Genomic DNA, 20,865 nt, shown 5'->3' on the forward strand with positions numbered 1-20,865 from the left:
GCTGCATTCTGAGCTTTATTGGAAAATGACACGATGTTTAAAAACAGGGTCTTTGCTTCATAAATAGTCCATTCCTAAATGGGGACGTGGTGCCAGAGGTGGAGGGGCAGCCCCCACCATAAAAGGGGTCTCCTCTCCCTTGGACAAGGTGGATGGAGGGTGCCGCGTTGGACAGCCATGTACCCCCCCCCGCCCTCCCTGCGGAATCTGGCCCCTCAGGCCTCCTTGGGGCCCCGGCTGGCTGGATTCTCCCCCTTTGGCTCTGGGGGGCTTGGACCCCTGGTCAGCCTTGGCTTTCTCTCCCTTGGCCTCTTTGGTTTTCTTGGCCGCTGCAGGTGCCTTGGCCTCTGCCTGGGGGGGCCCTCGTCCTCAGCCCCCCGTCTTGCTTTCCGGGGGGCACTGGGTATGTTTGCCAGGAGGGCCTTGGAAGAGCTCCGTTTCTTGAGGATTTGGGCCTCTTCCCCACCCCCACCCCCCCGGGGGACTTCTTTGCCTTGGGCTCTGCTGGAGGTTTGCCTGGATTCTTGCTAGCTTTCGCCTTGGTCCTCTTGCTGGAAGCCTCCTCCTCCTCCTCCTCCTCCTCCTCCTCCTCCTTCCCTTCTGCGATTGCTCCCTGCCTCGGTTTCTCCACAGGAACCTTTGCCTTGGGATTCTTGGCCGCTTTCTTCGGTGTGGGCGCTCTTTTTCCATCTGAATGCGAATGCTTTTCTGGGGTTTCTTTCCCTTGGCTTCCTTTGTGCCCAGATTGAATCTCCCTGTGGCCCCCAGTGCGGAAGAGTTTTGTGGCCGGATGAGGCAGCCCCTTTCCAGGCCTTTGGCCAGGGCCACCTTCGGGGCATACTTCAGGCGGATGGGGTCCACCCCGGGGTAGGTGCCCAGGATGTAGCGCTTGATGGCCAGGACAGAGACCCCCTGGCGCTCATTCAGGGTGTCCATCTCCTCCATCACCATGGTCAGCCTGGGCGGGTTCTGCACCTTGGGGCAGTTCAGGGGGGCCAGGGGGCCGGCCAGCGAGGCAGCGGACTTGGCTGCTGACAACGCCTCCATTGCAAGCTAGTGCCCAACTCTTCCTCCCCTTCCCAGCTCAGGGCAGAGGTCTTTCTCATCACCTGAGCCTGTTTGGAGAAGCTGGGCCTTGAACTGTACATCATAGCTGTCAACCGTTCCCTTTTTTAAAGGGGAATTCCCTTATTCCGAATAGGATTCCTCGTAAGAAAAGGGAAAAGTTGACAGCTAGGCTGTACATAAGGACATAATAGCCTGCTGGATCCGGCCAGGGCCCATCTAGTCCAGCAGCCTCTTCTCACGGTGGCTGAACCCCTGAGAAGCCCACAATCTGAGCACAATGGCATTCACAGGTAGGCTGTGCCTGAGCATGGAGGTTCTGCTACCACAATAGACCTCCCTAAGAAGGGCCTGTGGATCAGGCCAGGGGTCCAGCTAGCCCAGCATCCTGCTCTCACAGTGGCTGACCAGATGCCCAGATGGGAAACCCAGAATCAGGATCCGAGCGCAAGAGCAACTCTCGCCTCCTGCAGCTTCTAGCAACTGGGATTCAGGAGCACGGCTGCCTCCCACTGTGGAAACCCAGTTTGCGTGTCTGCTCTCTAACTCTCTGTGTTTCCTTCTCTCTTTTTTAATGGTTTTTATTAAGAATTATCAAAAACATATCTTCATCCCCCCCATTTCCCCCCTCCCACCTCACCAAGAAAAACCCTCCCAACCCCCCAACCCCACCCCCCCGGACTTCCCTCAGCTCCTCTCTCTGGTTTTTCAACACAAATTATTCTCTGCATATTATAAAATTGTAAAGATCTTTAAATGATCTATTTATTATGTTAACAATAATAAATCTGTGCGTGTTTATTCAAAACCTGCCAGGGAGTCCAATTCATTTTGGGGTGTATTTTTTTAAGTCATTTGAAAAAGTTCCCATTCTTCTTTAAAGCCACAGTTGCCCTTGTCCCACAGTTTGTGTGTCAATTTCCCCAGTTCTGCATAGTCCATCAATTTCCCTTGCCACTGTTCTTTTGTCGGGATTTCCTCATTCTTCCATCCTTGTGCTATCAAGACTCTTGCCGCCGTTGTTGCGTACATAAATAAGTTCTTTCATTTCCTTGGCAGGCCTTTTCCTACAATCCCTAACAAGAATGCTTCTGTTACAGATAGGTAGCCGTGTTGGTCTGCCATAGTCAAAACAAAAAAAATTCCTTCCAGTAGCACCTTAAAGACCAACTAAGTTAGTTCTTGGTATGAGCTTTCGTGTGCATGCACACTTATTCTCTGTGTATCTGAAGAAGTGTGCATGCACATGAAAGCTCATACCAAGAACTAACTTAGTTGGTCTTTAAGGAAGGAATTTTTTTTGTTTTAAGAATGCTTCTGGTTTAACGCTCTGCGTTTCCCATCTTGAGTCTGCCTACATGCCAGACTCCTTCTCCCCCGCCAGCTGTGGCTCCTCCATCCCAAATCTTCCCTTCCCGATTCAGGACTCGCCCAGCTCACCTCAAACAAGGCCATGTTTTTCCCGTCATATTCCTTCCCCTTCTCCAGGTCTGTGCTGTTGATGAAAGGGCTGCTCTCCTTGGGGTTTCCATCGCCTGAAGGGGGAGAGAGATGGATCAGTGCCAGAGGCACGAGGCCATTTTCCTGCCCCTCCCTCCCACCCACGTTGCACAGGATTTGCCCCCTGCTTGGCACCCAAATTGCCCTCTGCCCTTGGCTGCTAGAAGCCCATCTTCACGGTCCACCTGCTGCAAAGCTCAAGGTTCTCCGGCCGCAGAGCTCGGACAGAAACGGGACAGGGAGCACCGCCAGCTCTCTGTGGCCTCCCACCAGCAGTACACACAGGCTGGGTTTCCCCTGAGTCGGAAGGGACCCCGAAGGTCCTCTAGTCCAGCCCCTGCAATGCAGGAATCTCAGCTAGAGAATCCTTGGCAGGGGGCCATTGAGAAGGCCATGTATTTAGTGAGCTTCATGGCCAAACAGGGATGTGAACCCAAGTCTCCCAGGTCCTAGTCCAACACTCTCACCACTAGGCCACACTGCCTCTTAATTTCACTTACAGGCCCTGGTTTCCAGGGACAGCCTCGGATTTACAGAAGCCATCCCAGTTTCTGATCTGATCCCGGAACTTCCTGCTTTTCCTTAGGCATAGCTGTCAACGTTTCCCTTTTTTAAGAGAAATTCCCTTATTCCGAATAGGATTCCTCACAAGAAAAGGGAAAAGTTGGCAGCTATGTCCTTAGGACATCTCTATTTTCATTGGAGATGGGTATAGAGATATGCAACCCCCAAGCCAAGTAGATAAGTGACTATACAACCTTCAAAAGACATCTGAAGGCAGCCCTGTATAGGGATTTTTTTTATTAAAAAAGTTCAATGTTTCATTATGTTTTTATATGTGTTGGAAACCCCCCAGATGAGCAACATACTAATGATATTTTTTTAATCAAAATATAAACAACAATAAACCATAAAATTATATTTTATTTTTCAAAATAAATCCTCCAGTAAGATGGAAAACAATGATTATTTGGGTATGCTTCCACTTTATTTATCCCCCCCCCCCCTTTGAGGCCCTCAGCACATGCTTGTTTTGCTTATGGATCATACAGCCCTGATTCAGCCGTAAAAAGTGGGCTTCCCCAGGGGGATACTGGGGGTGTGAATGAGCCCTCATCGTGGCATAGCATGAACGGAAAAAGATGAGGAAAAGCCTTTGCACTCAGAGAAGACCTTCCTTTCTGAAGGCCAAGCGTCTGGCTCATCTAGCTTTCCAGGCCAGAAGGTGGACGTGTATTTTTGGGCTGTTGGGACCTGCTTGGCAGAAGCAGAAAAGGGAGGGAAGGAGGGAGAATCCAGAAGGTTTGGCCTTAGCAGCCAAGTTCTGGGTCAAGATTTTTGAGCAGAGCAAGTGCCGCAGAATGAGCAGCAAAATCTCTCCTTCAAGGGCTGGGACACGGAGACCTTCCCTTCTCATCTGAGAGTCTTGCAGATTTATTCATTTTGTTGTGCAACAGAACTTGTTCCATTATCCTATTTAACCTGAATTAACTTTGTGGGTGATGAATAATAATAATATAATTATAATAATTATTTTTTATTTATACCCCACCCATCAGAAACAATGACTTCGACTTTTGGTTTCCTTCCTTGAGCAAACCCAAGGCTCAGATCCAACACTCCCGTTCCGCTCATGTAATCAACTTCCACTTGAGTAATGGAAGCTCCCTCTCCTGCCCTCTGCAGACCCCCCAACATGGGGGGAGAGGGGGAAAGCCCCGTTGCACAGCTGGGATGCTGCCTGAGCACCACTGAATACAATCCTAAGTGCAGCTCTTCCTCTTTCCGGGTCAGCATCTGGGTCTGGTCAATGTCTGGACAGGAGACGACGGCTTGGGAATCCCACTCTACCTCCATGCTGTGAACTGCCCTGTGGTCTTTGGATGAAGGGCAGTATACAGGTTTGAGAAATAAAATCAAAATTATAAAGTAATAGGCAAATCAATAAATTGAGGCAAAATTTAGGGCTCCTCCACCTTCCCACTTGCCCCGTGCTTAGAGACTGTGGGCCTTGGGGGAGGTATTCTGCTTGATAATGAAATGATGATGATGATGATGATTTGTACCCCGCCCATCTGGGTGGGTTTCCCCAACCAAGCATGGCTCCAAGCAGTCCCCCCCCCCCCCCGATCCACTCCTTTCACAGGGAAAACTTGTTCTATAGCTCTCAATTGGAGCAAACATCAGTCCAGAGAAAACCCGAATTGCCGTTTGCTCTGACTGAGTGTTAAAGAGCGGTTTCCCCTGGGGGACAGCAGTGGGGCAAGAGGAAGGGTGGGGGAACTCTAAGTTCCATGATGGGGGGAAAGTGGGATGTAAATGGAAAACGACTCATCCTGAGGATGGGAGACTCTTGGGGACTGGAGAAGAGGAGAACAGAGCCCTGCTGGATCAGCCCCAGAGGCCCTTGTAGTCCAGCATCCACACAGCAGCCACCCAGATACGCATTGTAGGAAAGCCACAAGCAGAACCTGCGTGCAAGAACTCTCCCTCTTGCAGCTTCTGGGATTCAGAAGCATTGCTCCTTGGAGCTGAGCCTTGGAGAGCCCTCTCTGCCATGAATCTTCAGCTCCTTTTGTAAAGCTATTTAGGTTGGGGGCCAACACTGTCTCCTGTGGGAGAGAGTTCCACAGTTCAACCACATCCTAATCTTCCAATGTTCAGCTTCTCTGGATGCCCCCAAGTCCTGGTGTTCAGAGAGGAAGAAAATGTTCCCCTCTCCTCTCCCTCCATGCAATGGAAAATTCTTTAAACTTTTATCATGGGGCGGGGGGGGGGGAGAAGAGCTTTCTCTGTACCGTGCTTAATTGTATAATTGGGAGGTGGTGCTTTGCAAGTGGTGTGTGAGAGAAAACCAGTCCCTTTGCATGAATGGAGGAGCTCAGAACTTCAATATTTGCCTCAGTTTCTCAGCCTTCCTTTCTTCCTGAAGAAAATAGGTTTAAATAAAGAGGAGGAGGAGCAGGAGGAGACGCTCAAAAGGGGTGTCAGTCAGAGGACCTGGGGCCTGGCAGAAAATACCAGAATATACCCCACTACGAGGCACTTCTCCGATACAAACCACTCAATGAACCTGCAAAAATTGGAACACGTGGAGTTAAGTGAGATCCCCACTGCTCAGAGTCTGGGGGCTTTGCAGCTGCCTCCTTGGGGGCCCTGATCCCCAGGTACTTTCCTCCTGATTGGAAGAAATGTTCCCCCTCCGACAGGCATTGAGCTGCCCGAGTCATTTGCCACAAGGCCAGGGCATGATCTTGCAATTAAATGGGGTCACTTGTCCTCACCTCCTTCTGTGCCTTGTTGCAGCCTCTGCTGCCCGACGGAGGAGACTGCCTGCTTCTCAGTTTCTCCTTGCAAGGACACTGGCCTGGCTGAAGGAGCTCCGGGGCTGGCCTGATAAATAGCTCTGACAGTCCCGCCCTCCTGGGAACAGCGGCTAATTGTTCTCTTGTCCTGGGGCTGAAGACTCTTCCCAGGGCAACAGCCAGAAACTGCCTGTGCCATTCTTCACAGCAGCCATCCAGCCCCTCTCCTGCTGCCCTCTCAGCAAAGGAGTAAACTTTCCAGTGAGGACTGCTGCTTAAAGGGGGGGGGGCATTCACAGACCTGCCCTTCCCCCACCCGTCAATTTGGCTTCATTCATTGCCTTGGCCACGAGCATCTCTGGGCAACTGAATCTGACACAAGAACAGCCTGTCTTCTGGATGAGACCAAAGACCTGCAGAGTCCAGCTTCTCACATCAGATCATCTAATCAAACCTCAGTCCAGCCCAGTGCAGGATAGAAGCTTGGCACCTGCGACAGGTGGGCCACCTGGTCTCTGCTGAAATACTACAAGCTGAACATTAGTCCACCATGTGACGCATCAGCAAAAAAACCTAATGCTATTCTAGGCTGCATCAACAGAAGTCTAGTGTCCAGATCCAGTGAAGTCATAGTCCTGCTCTGTTCTGCCTTGGACAGACCACACCTGGAGTTCTGGGTCCAGTTCTGGGCAGCACAGTTTAAGGAGGGTGTTGACAAGCTGGAAGGTGTGCAGAGGAGGGTATGGAAACTAAGCCTTAGGAGGAGCGCTTGAAGGAGCTAGGGATGTTTAGCCTGGAAAAGAGGAGACTGAGAGGAGATATGACAAGCCTTCTTCAAATATCTTAAGGGACTGGAACCAATGGCTTGAAGTTGCAAGAAAGGAGATTCCAACTGAAGATCAGGAAGAACTTTCTAATAGCCAGAGCCGTTATGGATGCTTGAGTTGAGATTCCTGCATTGCAGAGGGCTGGACTAGATGTCCGCGGGGTCCCTTCCAACTCTGCAATTCTATGATTCTATGAACTGGGCCCAGAAACAAATTGGCAGCCAGTGCCATTGGGCCAGGATCCATGCAAAATGCTCGAACCCTCTTTCCCCAGTGAGCAACCCAGACACTGAATTCTGCACCAGCTGAAGTTTCTGAACCGTCTTCAGAGGCCGCCCTGCGTGATCTAACCAGAGCGTAGGCGCCATGCCTCACCTTGAGCCCCTGAGTCCTCCTGGCCATGGGGGTCTCTCCCCCACCCCTGCCCCCAGCCGGTCCCTGACTGTCCTTTCCTCCTCCTCCTCCTCCAGGTCCTGATCCTGCTGCCTTCCCTTTCCCAGCTCAGGGTTCCATTCTTGGTGCCCATGAAGCAAGCAGGGCTGTCCCAGAGGCTTCTGACTGCAGCCACACCAGAGATGCCTTAATGCCAGGTTGACAAAGGGTATTTACAGTCCCTTTCTGAAAATGCTCGTCCTATTAGCCCGTGGGTAGGCAAACTAAGGCTCAGGGGCTGGATCCGGCCCAATCACTTTCTCAATCCGGCCCGCGGACGGTCTGGGAATCAGTGTGTTTTTACATCTTCCGGCCCCCCACAAGGTCTGAGGGACAGTGGACCGGCCCCCTGCTGAAAAAGTTTGCTGACCCCTGTATTAGCCTTTTCCCCCACCACACAGTGATCTGGTGGATTCACTGATCCTTTCCCCCTGAACAAAGATCTGTTTCCTAGATAAGCTGCTGTCCATTGCAGCACCCTTTTCTTCTTCTTTTTTTAACACTTCATTAACATTCATTTCCAGCATCATCTTATTCCTTGTAATCTGCTTTGGCCTTTCATGCTCAGGGAAAACATGACCTCATTTCATTTCATTTCAGGGTTTCTGGAGGGAGGGGCTGAAATTGAGCCTCCCATTCAAGCGATCCGGACACAGCAGAGGCAAATCATTAAGAAAAAGAAACGTTGGCTGCTCAGTTCTACTTAAAAGAACCACTCCTTCAACCACAATTTCTCAAAATCCAACTAATTGGAATTTGGGGCATTTGAGATAAAAAAAGAAAAGAAGAATGGATATAGTTGCTAAGCACTACCACGGTGCGTGTTAAATTTAGATTCAAGAATATCCAGACACAAGCTGTGATCCTGCGCACACTTACTATGGGTCTCCCTCCCACGGGAGGCAGAGAGGATTAGACAAATTCATGGAGGAAGAAAGGGCTATCTGATTTCTAGAAGACAGCCCCGTTTAGGGAAAATTTTTAATGTCTAATGTTTTACAATTTTTTATGTGCTGTAAGCTGCCCAGAGTGGCTGGGGAAACCCAGCCAGGTGGGTGGGGTATAAATAATATTGTTGTTGTTGTTGTTGTGGGGTATAAATAATAATGTTGTTGTTGTTGTTGTTGTTATAGAATGGGGGGCAAAGGCCCATGGCCCCGGGTGCACGTTTTTGAGGTGGCCCGAACCAGGAACCCCCAAACAGGGATCCCCATCCTGCCCTACCTGCCTCTGGAGGTCTCTGGGCCCCGGAGCCCAACCAGCCCCACTGCTGCACCCTCAACCCCCTCGCTGAAGGGCCGCCTGGCCAGTGCCCGCTCACTCCTCACTCGGACGGTGAGCTGGCACAGACGAGGGCAGGCAGGCAGAATCTCCAACCCAGAGGAGCTCTTGCAAGCCCATCTTCCCATCCTGTTCACACTCCTGTCTACACTGGCTTGGTCATTGTCCACAGAGCAGAAGATGGCAGGATCCCCAAGGAAGTGCCCTCTGGGGAGCTGGCTTCAGGGATCAGGCCCATTGGCAGACCAACTCTGTGTTAAGAAGACGTCTGTAAAGTACAGATGGTACTTAACACCAGTGAAGTTAGCAAAAATGTATCAGACTCATGATAATAAATGCTGGAAATGTAAGGAAAAAGAAGGAACCTTTTACCACATGTGGTGGACGTGCCCCAAGGTAAAAGACTTCTGGGAAAGGATTTATAATGAACTGGAAAAAGTGTAGAAAAACACATTTATTAAAAAACCAGAAGCCTTTTTACTTGGTATAGTGGGGGGTGAAATCCCCAAAAAGAATGTTACTTTTTTCTGTATGCCACAGCAGCTGCGAGAATATTGCTAGCGAAGAATTGGAAGAAACAAGATTTACCAACTATCAAAGAATGGCAGATGAAGATGATGGACTATATGGAACTTGCCGAAGTGACCGGGAGACTCCAAGACCAGAGAGAAGAAACAGTGGAAGAAGACTGGAAGAAGTTTAAGGAATATTTGAAAAAATATGTTAATATTTAAATTCTAGAATAGCTTTGGAAGGGGGTATAGGCTGTAGGGTTAGAAGTAGAAGATAGTGTATTTTAAAATAGTATTATTTGTAAGTGATAAAATGTGAAGATTTTTATGGTAAAAGTAAGTGTGATAAAAAAGGTTAAAAATTATGATATATGTAAACTGCTAAAGATGAGGTAAAATGAAAATCAGATGCGGGGGGTTGGACTTGGGGAAGCCCACCTAACAATGTTTTGAAAAAATAAGGATAAGACAAGAATTTGTTTGTATTGCTTGTTTTTCTGTTTGTGTTGTTTAGTTGTGTTATAAAATGAATAAAAAAATGGGGGGGGGAGATGTCTGTAAAGAGGACATGAAGATCGATCCCTCATGCCAGGAATTCCTTGCAGGAGACCCCAGGGCCTGGTGGGGGCCGAGTTCCACCCCCCTCCAGGGCTGCCTCTGGCCAGCTCTCTTTAGTTGTGATTCCTGCATTGTAGGGGGTTGGACTGTGATTCTAGATTCCACCAGCCATCTCCTGCCCGCATCCTCAAGCTGCAACACCTGAAACCGATCCCACCCCCTGTATCTGCATGGTCCCCTGGGGATCTCCCACAAGCCTGAAGCACCTGCAGCGTCAGTTCAGCGGAGCCCCCAGCGACTCCCCCTCAAAGTCATTTCTGCAGTTCCACTAACTGGGAGAGCTCTGGAATGAGGGGGGGCGGCAGTTAAGGGTATTGGAAGAGAGACGGAAATGGAGTCAGCATCCACGGTCCCTTTGGACCAAAGATATATAACATTAAAACACTGAATACTCTGCCCGGATATAGCCAGAGGCCAACATTAGAAGAGGAGGAATACGACTTTCCTCTGACTAGTAAGAAGCAGAGAAGACTGGGCTTGGCTCAGAGGAATCAGACTCTGTTGATGGACACGGGAGCCAGATTTATGTACCGCCTCACTCAGCTACAGTTTAGGGTCTCAGGTTAGTACAATTCTTTAAACCAGATTTTACATAATGGGTGAAAAAGTTAATAGAAGTATTGCAAGATATATGCTTTCGGTTGTCATATTTTTGTACATGTGCGTATCCAAACAGGATACTGTATTATTTATGTTTCCCTTGTCCTTAGTGTTACAGAATTATAGAATGGCAGAGTCCGAAGGGACCAAAAGTGTCATCTAGTCTAAGCCCCTGCAATGCAAGAAGGAATAATGCATGTCTTAGAATAACACACACCTGTCTTATGGTAGCACAGGGCAGGGGTGCTCTGAAACTTGACAGAGCATGTCCTAATCCGGCCTTGATGTGCATGGATGGAGCTGGAGCTAGATTATTTCTTAAAACTACTTGGTTCACTTCTCTGACCGGCAGTCGCCAAATATTTCGCATTCCAAGATGTGAAGGAAAAGAAACTATTAGAATTACCTTTCTTCCCATCAACAAGGGGTAAAGGTAAAGGGACCCCTGACCATTAGGTCCAGTCGTGGCCGACTCTGGGGTTGGGGCGCTCATCTCACTTTATTGGTCGAGGGAGCCGGCGTACAGCTTCCGGGTCATGTGGCCAGCAGGACTAAGCCGCTTCTGGCGAACCAGAGCAGTGCACGGAAACGGCGTTTACCTTCCCGCCGGAGCGGTACCTATTGATCTACTTGCACTTTGAGGTGCTTTCGAACTGCTAGGTTGGCAGGAGCAGGGACTGAGCAACGGGAGCTCACCCCGTCACGGGGATTCCAACCGCCGACCTTCTGATCGGCAAGCCCTAGGCTCTGTGGTTTAACCCACAGCGCCACCCGCGTCCCTATATCAACAAAGGGTAGGTTCTATTTATTAAATCACAAGTCATCTCACACTGAAAAGAACATGTCCCATTTCTTCAAAATGCTTTATTTTTCAAGGTTTCGCAGCTGGTCAATGCGCACAAATATAATTAGATGACTAGTCAAGAAGGCAGCGAAAGCAAGGCCATCCTTAGCCAAGGTTGGGGTCCTTTAAACACTGAGCTAGGAGGGTCACACTCTGCACTCAGGGGCACTGACCCATCAGAACCAGAGCCTGCTGGATCAGGCCAGTGCCCGACCCAGTTCAGCATCTTCTCTTCTCACACGTGCTCACCAAGATGCCTGCAGTAAACCCACCAGCAGGATCCGGGCACAAGAGCAACTGGGATCCAGAAGCATCGCTGCCTCTGACTATGGAGGCAGAGCAGAGCCAACTTGGTAATAATAACAACAGCAACAACAACAGCAACAACAATACATTTTATTATACCCCGCCCTCCCCAGCCAAGACCGGGCTCAGGGCGGCTAACATCAGATATAAAAACAACTGATTAAAATACAAGTTAAAAACAAGATTAAAATACAACATTAAGATGCAGCCTCATTTCAGTAGGAACTCAAATCGAAAACGTTTTTGGGGATGAAAACGTCAAGTCTTCACCAAGGCCGACTATCCAGACTATTCCTACGTGGGCCAGAAAAAAGCCAGGGAAGTCCCCAAATAGGAGTTCCATCACAGAAGGAGAAAGGAAAGAGAGAGGGGAAGGGGATCAAGTTGATTCCAAGCCAAAGGCCAGGCGGAACAACTCTTTCTTACAGGCCCTGCAGAAAGAAACCAGATCCCGCAGGGCCCTGGTCTCATGAGACAGAGCGTTCCACCAGGCCGGGGCCAGTGCTGAAAAGACCCTGGCTCTGGTTGAGGCTAATCTGACTTCCTTAGGGCCTGGGACCTCTAGGGTGTTGCTATTTATGGACCTTAAGGTCCTCCGTGGGGCATACCAGGTTAGAAGCCATTGCCAGCCCTCTCCTCCTCCATGAATTTGTCCAATCTTCCTTTAAAGCCATCCAGGCTGGCAGCCATCGCTGCCTCCTGGGGCAGCGAGTTCCAGTGATTAACTATGTGTGCATTAAAAGTGCTTTTCCCCCTGTGTTTTACTTCTGAGTGAATATGCATAGGCTTGTGCTGCCAGCAAGTTTCATCGCATGACGACTTTGCCTCTGAATTAACTGTGCTCCTAGCCCTCTGCTTGCCAAATGCCTTTTGCTTTGGGAGCCTTTTGCCCCAGCCCAAGTCCTGGGGAACACGACAAGCATCTCTCGCAGAGTGGAAAATGCACCTCGCTTATGAAACTTTGATGCGGAAGGTCTCCTCTGCTCGCCATGCATGAGCACACGCAAACCCACCCGCACCAGTCTAAAAATGCAACATCCAGAGCCCCGGGGGGGGGTGAGGGGGGAGGCCCAAGTGTAGATAACAAGCCAGCCAGCAGGATCCTTGTCCGCACAATGCTTTGCGCAGAGCTCTGAGCCCTGTCATGTTCGCTCTCCCCCCCCCCACGTCCGCCTGAAACATGCAAGCACCCTGGGCCCCCCAGGGGGATCGGAAGAGCACAATATATAACCAGAGCTGCGCAGAGAAACCCAGCCAGAGAGAGAGAGAGAGAGAGAGTTGAAGAACCAGCCAGCCAGATGTTAATGGGCAAACATCTGAAAAGCAGATTGCGGAGCCAAGGGCAACCAGTTCCAACCTCCCCCCTCCCCTGGTCGCTTGTGGCAGATGAAGGAGGGAGGCTCCTGGGACCCCACAACCCCAAGAAGCCAGTGGCGGGGGGAGGGAGATGCCCCTGGGGGGCAGTCCAGGGGGACGCCGTCACTCCAGGGCCTCTGCCATCACCAGGCCTGTCTTCGCTGCACAACCAGAAGAGCTGGAGCTTAGACAATCACTTGCAGTGGGGCAGCAGTGGGGGGGGGGGTCAGCCTGTGGCCAATGGCAGGGGACTCCCAAGGGAGCAGAGGACCAGGCCCTGACTGTCTCCCAAAGGATGTGGGGAGGGGGACTGAGGGCAGGGAGCTGGTGGGCGAGAGGGTTGGGGAGCCAAGAGCCCCTCGAGAACAGCATCTTGTCCTCACAGGGGCAACCAGATGCCCATTGTGGGAGAGCTGCAAGCAGGATCTGAGCCCAAGAGCCCCTCTCCCTCCTGGGGTCCCAGCAACTGGGATCCGGAAGCATCCCTACGGGACCCCCTCTCTTGGTCTGCCCCACAGAGGAGCTTAAGGTCCACAAATGACAACACTTTGGGGGTCCCAGGTGGCAAGGTGGTTAGCTTGGTCTCAACTAGGGCCAGGGCCTTCTCAGTACTGGCCCCGACTTGGTGGAACGCTCTGCCATAAGAGACTAGGGCCCTGCGGGACTTGACATCTTTCCGCAGGGCCTGCAAGACAGAGCTGTTCCTCCTGGCCTTTGGTTTTGATTCAGTCTGCCCCTTATGTTTCCCTCCCCTTATGGTCTTGATTTTCATTTATGGGCTACTTTTAAAATGAGGCTGCTTTTTAAAATTGCATTTTAACCTGTATTTTAAATTGGGGGTTTTTCTCCACCTATTATGTTTTTCACTGTAATTTTACTGATGTTAGCCACCCTGAGCCTGGCTTTGGCCGGGGAGGGTGGGGTATAAATAAAATTTATTTATTTATTTATTTTATTATTATTATTATTATTATTATTATTATTATTATTATTATTGCTGCCTCTGACTATGGAGGCAGAGCAGAGCCATTGTAGCCATCCATAGCCCTCTCCTCCTCCATGAGTAATAAGAATTAATAATAATAATAATAATAATCCACAGATCTGGCTGGGTTGCCCATGCCATTCTGGGCACCATCCAACACACATAAAAATAATAATAATAATAAATCAAACATTAATAGTCACAATCTGATTCAATAAAGAAAGTCAGAATAGCTTTAAAACAAACAACTCCTATCAAATAAAACAATATTCAGTCATCCATTAGAATCCAATAGCCATCCTCTTTCAAAGCCATCCAGGTTGGTGGCCGTCCCTGCCTCATGTGGGAGGGAGTTCCACAGTTTAACTCCGTGCTGTGTGAAAAAGGGCAGGGCTTTATCCGCCTTGAATCTTCCAGCTCTCAGCTTCTTCGGACGTCCACATCATTTCTCTGTCCACTTTCTCCATGCGATCCATGATTTTTATCAGCTTCTGAGATCATTATCCTCTGGTGCTGCTGACTCCCCCAGGGCAGCTTCCTCTAATTCCCCTTAAACCCCCCAGGGACCAAGCCGTCCCTCCTGCCTCTGTGTCCCCAGGGAGCAGAAGGGAGCCCACGCTGAGCTTGCAGTCAGGGCAGCTGGGCTTCGCAGCACCTGTGAGAGCCAAATGCACTGCTTGCTCACTCGGAGGAGCCCACGGAGCAGGGCCTGTGCGGGGCAACGTCTCCCAGGAGCCGTGAGGCAGACAAAAGCCCAGTGGCAGCTGAACTTTGCAAGCAGCCGGAACCAGCCAGGCCCAGGAGAGAGAAGGAAGGGTCTGAGATGGACGCGCATGGCAGCAGTGCTGAGGAATGAGGCTGGCAGTGCCACCCCTCAACCAACAGAGAGCCTGGGCAGAGAGGAGCAGCAGCCAGGGCACTGCCAGGAGGAAGGCAGCCTGCATCATGCAGAGAAAGGGCAGGCAGAGGAGACCAGCCTGGAAGGTGGAAGGGAGAACTTTTGGGCACCAGCCTCCAAAAGCAGCCTCAGAGCGGAGATGGCACAAATAGGTGCACAAGGACAGCTCTGTTCTGCCCTGGTCAGACCCCAGCTGCAGTCCTGTGTCCAGTTCTGGGCAGCCCCTTTAAAGAAGGACATTGACAAGCTTTATAACGTTCAGTTTGGTCAACTGAAGCAGGCACAATCTCCAGACCCTCCCAGTGTACCTATGTTCCAGTCCCAGTTTCTGATTTGATCCCAGAATGTCCTGCTTTTCCTTGTTGTTGAGTCATGTCCAACTCTTTGTGACCCCCTGGACCAGAGCATGCCAGGCCCTCCTGTCTTCCACTGCCTCCCGCAGTTTGGTCAAACATGCTGGTAGCTTCGAGAACACTGTCCAACCATCTCACTCTCTGTCGTCCCCTTCTCCTTGTGCCCTCCATCTTTCCCAACATCAGGGTCTTTTCCAGGGAGTCTTCTCTTCTCATCAGGTGGCCAAAGTCTTGGAGCCTCAGCTTCAGGATCTGTCCTTCCAGTGAGTATTTCATGGATCACTGCCTTCTCGTGGCGAAGGGGCTTGAATAACCCAGAAAAGCTACAAGCTGTGCCATGCAGGGCCACCCAAGACGGACAGGTCATAGTGGAGAGTTTTGACCAAATGTGATCCACCTGGAGCAGGAACCGGCAAGCCCCTCCAGTATCCCTGCCCAGAAAACTCCATGGACAAAGACAACAGGCTTTTCCTTCGGACCTCCCTTTTTTCAGCGGAGAAATGTTGGAGGGTATGCAATCTCTGGTCCTGTTAACTTGCCAGCTCCTCTACTGGAAACAAAGTGCACAGCTGGCTTAAGTGCTCCTTAGAATCACAGAACAGAATCACAGAATTGTGGAGTTGGGACCCCCCAAGGTCCTCTAGTCCAACCCCCAGCAGCGCAGGAATGCAGCCTGCTCCCTCCTCCATGGGGCAGCCCTCCAGATATTGGAAGAAGGCTCTCATATCTCCTCTCAGCCTCCTCTTCTCCAGGCGACACTTCCCCACCTCCTTCAACCGTTCCTCACAAGGCTTGGTTTCCAGCCCCTCCTTCATCTTGGTCTCCCTTTTCTGCTCAGGCTAACTACATTTTTTAAAAACAACAACACACCAAATCAACTGTTTTGGTGCACATGAATTGGTTTAAATCCCCCAAAATGCAGATATTGCAAACCCCCAGCGAAGCTGCCATTGGAGGCTTCTGAAGGAAGCTCCTCTTAACTTACATTTTCGAAAGGTCTGCTGGATTGAGATGCAAGCCAGGGAGGAGCGTGACCCTAAAAGCACCTGCTCCATCTTTCGTGGCACGGGGCGGGGAGGGGGGGCTGGCCCTGCCCTGACTTCTCCTCAGCCTGCGTGGTGGGGAGGGCCACTTTAAGACACCTAAATCCCTGAGCGTTTGGCTTATTCACCCCCACTGATTAATCAGGGGCACATTTAATCTGCAATTAGAGCATTAGTTGGCCAATCATACTGATAAACTGATTAAAGCGCTCAGCCTCGTAAATGGATTTGCCTTCTTCTGCGGGCAGCTGTGCTGTGGGGCGGGCGGGCGGGGGGGTCCCTTCCCTTCTCTGGATGACCCCCCCCCATGAACCTGCTGCCTTTTTCCTGCTGAAAGGAATGGGGGCACCTGACTCAGGGTGGGGGGGGTCAGATAAGAGCCCCTTCCCCAGCGAGGAAGAATGCTTGGGGAGGCCGGACGCAGGGGCTGCGTGGTGGAGGGGGGAGGCTTTTGCAGACCCCCACCCAGCCCGTCCCTCGCATCTCCACGCGGCCACGCAGGCCACAGCCATCCCCATCACTAGGTCGGTTTCCATGGCAACCCAGAAGAGGAGCCTGGGCTCCCAAGGCTCTTATGTAACAATAAAGCTGGCCAGGCCCCTGGGACGCACCGCTGCCTCCCTCCTAGGGGCGAGGGGCAGGAAGAGGGGGCTGGGGACCCCCTCACCCTCCCTCCTCCCACGTCCGGGTGCCCAAAGGCCAGAGGGAGGAGGAGCAGTTCCTTCCCCCCCCCCACCAGGCAAATCTCTTGGCTCAATCTGAATCACAGCACTGCAATCGGCGAGGCGGCCGTGTTGGCTGTGCATCACTGCTCTGCCTCAGCTGCTCAGTTGGTCTGCGGTCACTACAGTCCTGGGGAGCAAAGGGCAGGTGGCCGTTGACCTCCCTTAAGCCAGCGGGAGGAAGGACACTCAGGGACAGACAGGCAGACAAGCCCCCCCCCTCGTCTCAAGGCAGCCCAGAAGCTAAAGCCGGACTGTCTCCACTGGGAAGGCTGCACCACGATCCTAAAAGCGGGGAGGATTTCAATTTGCTCTCTGTACATGCTCAGAGTTGCTTGGCACTGAAAACAGGTGACTCCAGACACAAACGAAGCTCTGGATAGGAACTGTGAGGTTTGGGGTTTGCGATGGGCTTCGTGGTGTTTAAAGCATTTTGCATTCATTATTTCAGGAGCAACATTAATAGAATCATTTAAAAAAATGAAATAAATAAGCATACCACCCTATACCCGTAGATCTCAGGGCAGGCCACAACATAAAATTACAACAAAAACACAAATACGTAATAAAAATAGGAACGAAAACAAACCCACGACCCCCCCCCCCAACACATTTAAAAGGGCCTGGGATGTCAATCAGCTAAAGGTCTGGTTGAAGAGGAACGTTTTCCCCCAGCGCCTAAAGATAAATCTATCACAATAAATCTATCACAGAAGTCTGTCAATGGCTCTGCTCTGCCTCCACTCTCAGCAATGCTTCTGAGCACCAGTTGCCTGTGCCTGGGCTCTGCTTGTGGGTTTGGGAGCCTGGTTGGCCACTGTGAGAATAAGAGGAGACAGGAGAGCCATCTTCACCTATCTAAAGGGAAGCCACCTGGAAGACGGAGGAAGCCTGTTTTGTGCCGCTCTGGAGGGCAGGACCTAAAGAAACAGACTGAAGTTGTGAAAAAGAAGATGGTGACGGAACACTAGCAAGGACTTTCCAACAGCAAGAGTCGTTTGACAGTGGAAGGGACTCCCATGGAAGGTCAAGGGCTCTCCTTCCCTGGAGGACTTTAAGCAGACGTTGGGTGGCCATCCATCATGGATGCTTGAGCTGAGATTCCTGCATTGCTGGGGGTTGGTCTAGATGTCCCTCAGGGACCCTCCCAACTCTCCAATTCTAGGATTCTATGACTAGATTGGCCACTGCACTCTTGTGTTAGGAAATGTTTCTAGCGATAGCCTACCACCCCAAACAGTGTTCTCGAAGCTACCAGCATGAGTTTGACCAAACTGCGGGAGGCAGTGGAAGACAGGAGGGCCTGGCGTGCTCTGGTCCAGGGGGTCACGAAGAGGCGGACACGACTAAACGACTAAACAACAAATCACCACAAAAGCAGCAGCAGAGGAGGCCTCACACCCCAAAATCACAGGCTGCTGCAGTTCTAGGATCAGAGGAGCTCTTCAGGAGCTCCTCCTCCTATCCACCAACTATCCACTATCAACTCCAACACCACCAACATCTCCCGTTTTGCTAGTTTCACCGTAACCGGTTCCATTTCTTTAAAGGGCACTAATCTGGGACAAACTAGTGACTTGAGTGCCTTTTTGAGATCATTTTGATGGAGGCCAGGTGGCCTTGGATGTTCCCTGGATGAGGAGGTGTCTGCTGGGGTATTTATCGGTGTGGTGCTATAGCCTAACTCAGAGAAACAGAATAGCTTCGTTCAGTTAAAAGCTTGGAGTCTCACCGCTTTCTGGCAACTCAGCTTTGAAACTCAAAGCCCAGCTATGGAAGCTGCATTTGCCCCTGCCTATTTGGAGACGGGGGGGTGGGGGTGGTGGTGGTGGGTGGGGTGGGGAGAAGGAGGGGAAGGTGTCCATATGGTCACGGCAAGATCAAAGGAAGTGCCTCAACAAATCATGCACTGCAGGGGGTTGGACTAGATGACCCTTGGTGTCCCCCTCCCACTTCTACAGTTCTCTGATTCTAAGAGCACAGCCAACCAGCATGCCATGCCAATGTTCCCCCAGCTCAGCCTCTAGCTCACGGGTAATCTGTGGAACTCCCTCCCACAGAAGGCAATGGTAGCCACCACCTTGGATGTCTTTAGAAGAGTACTGGACAAATTCATGGAGGACCAGAGGACTCTTTGTGGCGCCTTGTTGGCTCTGCAATGCTTCTGAATGCCAGCTGCTGGAAACCACAGGAGGGGAGAGTTGCTCTCATGCCCAAGTCCTGCGTGTGGGTTTCCCATAAGGGGCATCTGGTCAGCTTCCCTGAGAACAGGATGCTGGGCTGGGTGGACCATTGACTGATCCAAAAGCTTCCTCTGATGTTCTTACACACACACACACACACACACACAGAGAGAGAGAGAGAGAGAGAGAGAGAGAGAGAGAGAGAGAGAGAGAGACAGACACCTGGAAATGCAGGTGAGTTCGCCTGAATGGAAGCAAATGACCCATTGTTCAGTAGCCCTATTGGGAAGACTTCAACGTAGTGCTAAGCCTCATGTTGTTCTGGCTCCCCAGACCCAATATGGGGAAGCCCAAGGTAGAGGGGGGGAGCCCCAGTGCATCCTTAGCAGATGTCGCCCCCCCCAGCCCTCACCCACAGTGGGATGTTGTCACCCACGGTGATGTGAAGCCCACCCCAGTTCTACAAGAGTAATCCAAAGGTGCATGCATTCGGCTGACTCATGGCTGAACATGCCCACACAAGAGACCCCCACGGGGAACATCTGCTCCAGTCTGCCCCAATCCAGCGCCCAGCAGGGGCTGGACTAGATGACCCCTGGCACGCCATCCAACCTCTATGGTTCTATGATTTGAGATTCTGTGAAGTGTGAAAAACAAACCCCCCCCCAACTGCTTGCCCTAGAGTAGGATTCCTTCTAGGCAAGGTGCTCCTAGGATCCTTTCCTGTCCTTTCCTTGAAAACTTCCACGCAGGGAGAATGCACAAATTGCTGCAGGCAGCTTCTTCCGGCCCTGAGCCGCCTGCTCTTCCGAACACCGACCCAGAATCTGCCTTCTGGGGGTTCAAACCGCTGCTTCCCATCCTGTCCTCAGTGGGGAGGAGGAAGCCTGCTTTGGAGGACACCAGTCAAGCATGAGGGGAAAGGGGTCGATGCCACCCCCTGGCGGAGGCAGGATGCCTGAGGCCCCACCTGCACTCGGCGCTCAAAGCAGCAGCATCATAAAAAGGCCACGGCTTCCCTCAAAGAATCCTGGGAGTTGCAGTTTGTCAAGGGTGCAGAGAGCTGTGGGGTGGCCCCTATCTCCCTCTGCCCGCCTCACAGAGCTGCAATTCCCAGAGTGGCCTAATGACCAGTCCCTCTTCACAGGGAGGGAAACTGGCTGTTTAAAAGTGGCATGCGGCGACATCAGTTCCATAATCCTAAAGGAAACCCACAGCTCAACGGGATCTGGCTCAGCTATGGCCTCTGGGACTTGGTCTCCCCTCCTCTTGCCACGGCTGCTGAAGGCTGCCTGCTCTCCCTCCGCGGGAAAAGGAAACCAGGCTCTGTAAGGGCTGAGGCACCACTCAGGCTGCCCACACGGCCGCCTGGAAAGTGTGCCCAAGGCCTCGCATTGGCAGCCAGGAAGGGTCTAGGCACGCAAGCTTCAGGAGCTGAGATCATTCTAAAAAATCTTACGCATAACAAGGAAATGTGCAGACATCTTAAGAGGATTGCTGGCTGTCACAGTGCCTTGCACTCTAAAAAGCACTTGCCTTGTCCCTGTTGGGCACGGATTCTGGCTCCCTTTGGCTCTGCGTTCCTGGTGACTCTTATTTCACCATCCTGTGGAGTGTGGGTTATGCAGCTCCTTCAATTGGGGGTCGGTGTGTGCAAGGAGACAATAACACCTTCCCCACTTTGGCAATTGAGAAACTTGGTGCCCTTTCGAAAGAGAGGATGGGATTCTCAAGGCTGCGTGCCAGCTGCTAAATTGGGTGCCAGGGAGCAGATTCCTTCCCCCTGTTCCTGAGCGTCACACACACACACACACACACACACACACACACACACACACACCCTGTTCCCAAACTGTCTTTCTGAAGGCCCTCCCCCACACTTGTCATCTCTCTGCTCTGGGAGAGACAGGCAGCACTGCAACTCTGCCTGAAATGGATTCAGAGCCCAGAAAAGCGCAAGCTGCGCTAGGAGCACAGGAACATCAGAGCAGCCTTTGGGACGGAGGCCAAGGGACCCCTCCAGTGCGGCAGCCTG

The 20,865-nt window shown here is 51.4% G+C and overlaps 1 protein-coding gene across 2 annotated transcripts in view; it reads right to left on the reverse strand.

Moving 5' to 3' along the window:
- Positions 1 to 20,865, reverse strand: part of SLC12A5 (solute carrier family 12 member 5) — a 103,979-nt gene that overhangs the window by 44,043 nt on the left and 39,071 nt on the right. For both annotated transcript variants that reach the window (XM_083744149.1, XM_083744150.1), the window contains exon 2: positions 2,506 to 2,600. In XM_083744149.1, the coding sequence (XP_083600275.1) occupies positions 2,506 to 2,600 (95 nt within the window). The remainder of the gene's footprint in view (positions 1 to 2,505; positions 2,601 to 20,865) is intronic.

This window comes from Podarcis gaigeae (assembly GCF_964106915.1).
Source record: "Podarcis gaigeae genome assembly, chromosome: 6".
NCBI lineage: Eukaryota > Metazoa > Chordata > Lepidosauria > Squamata > Lacertidae > Podarcis > Podarcis gaigeae.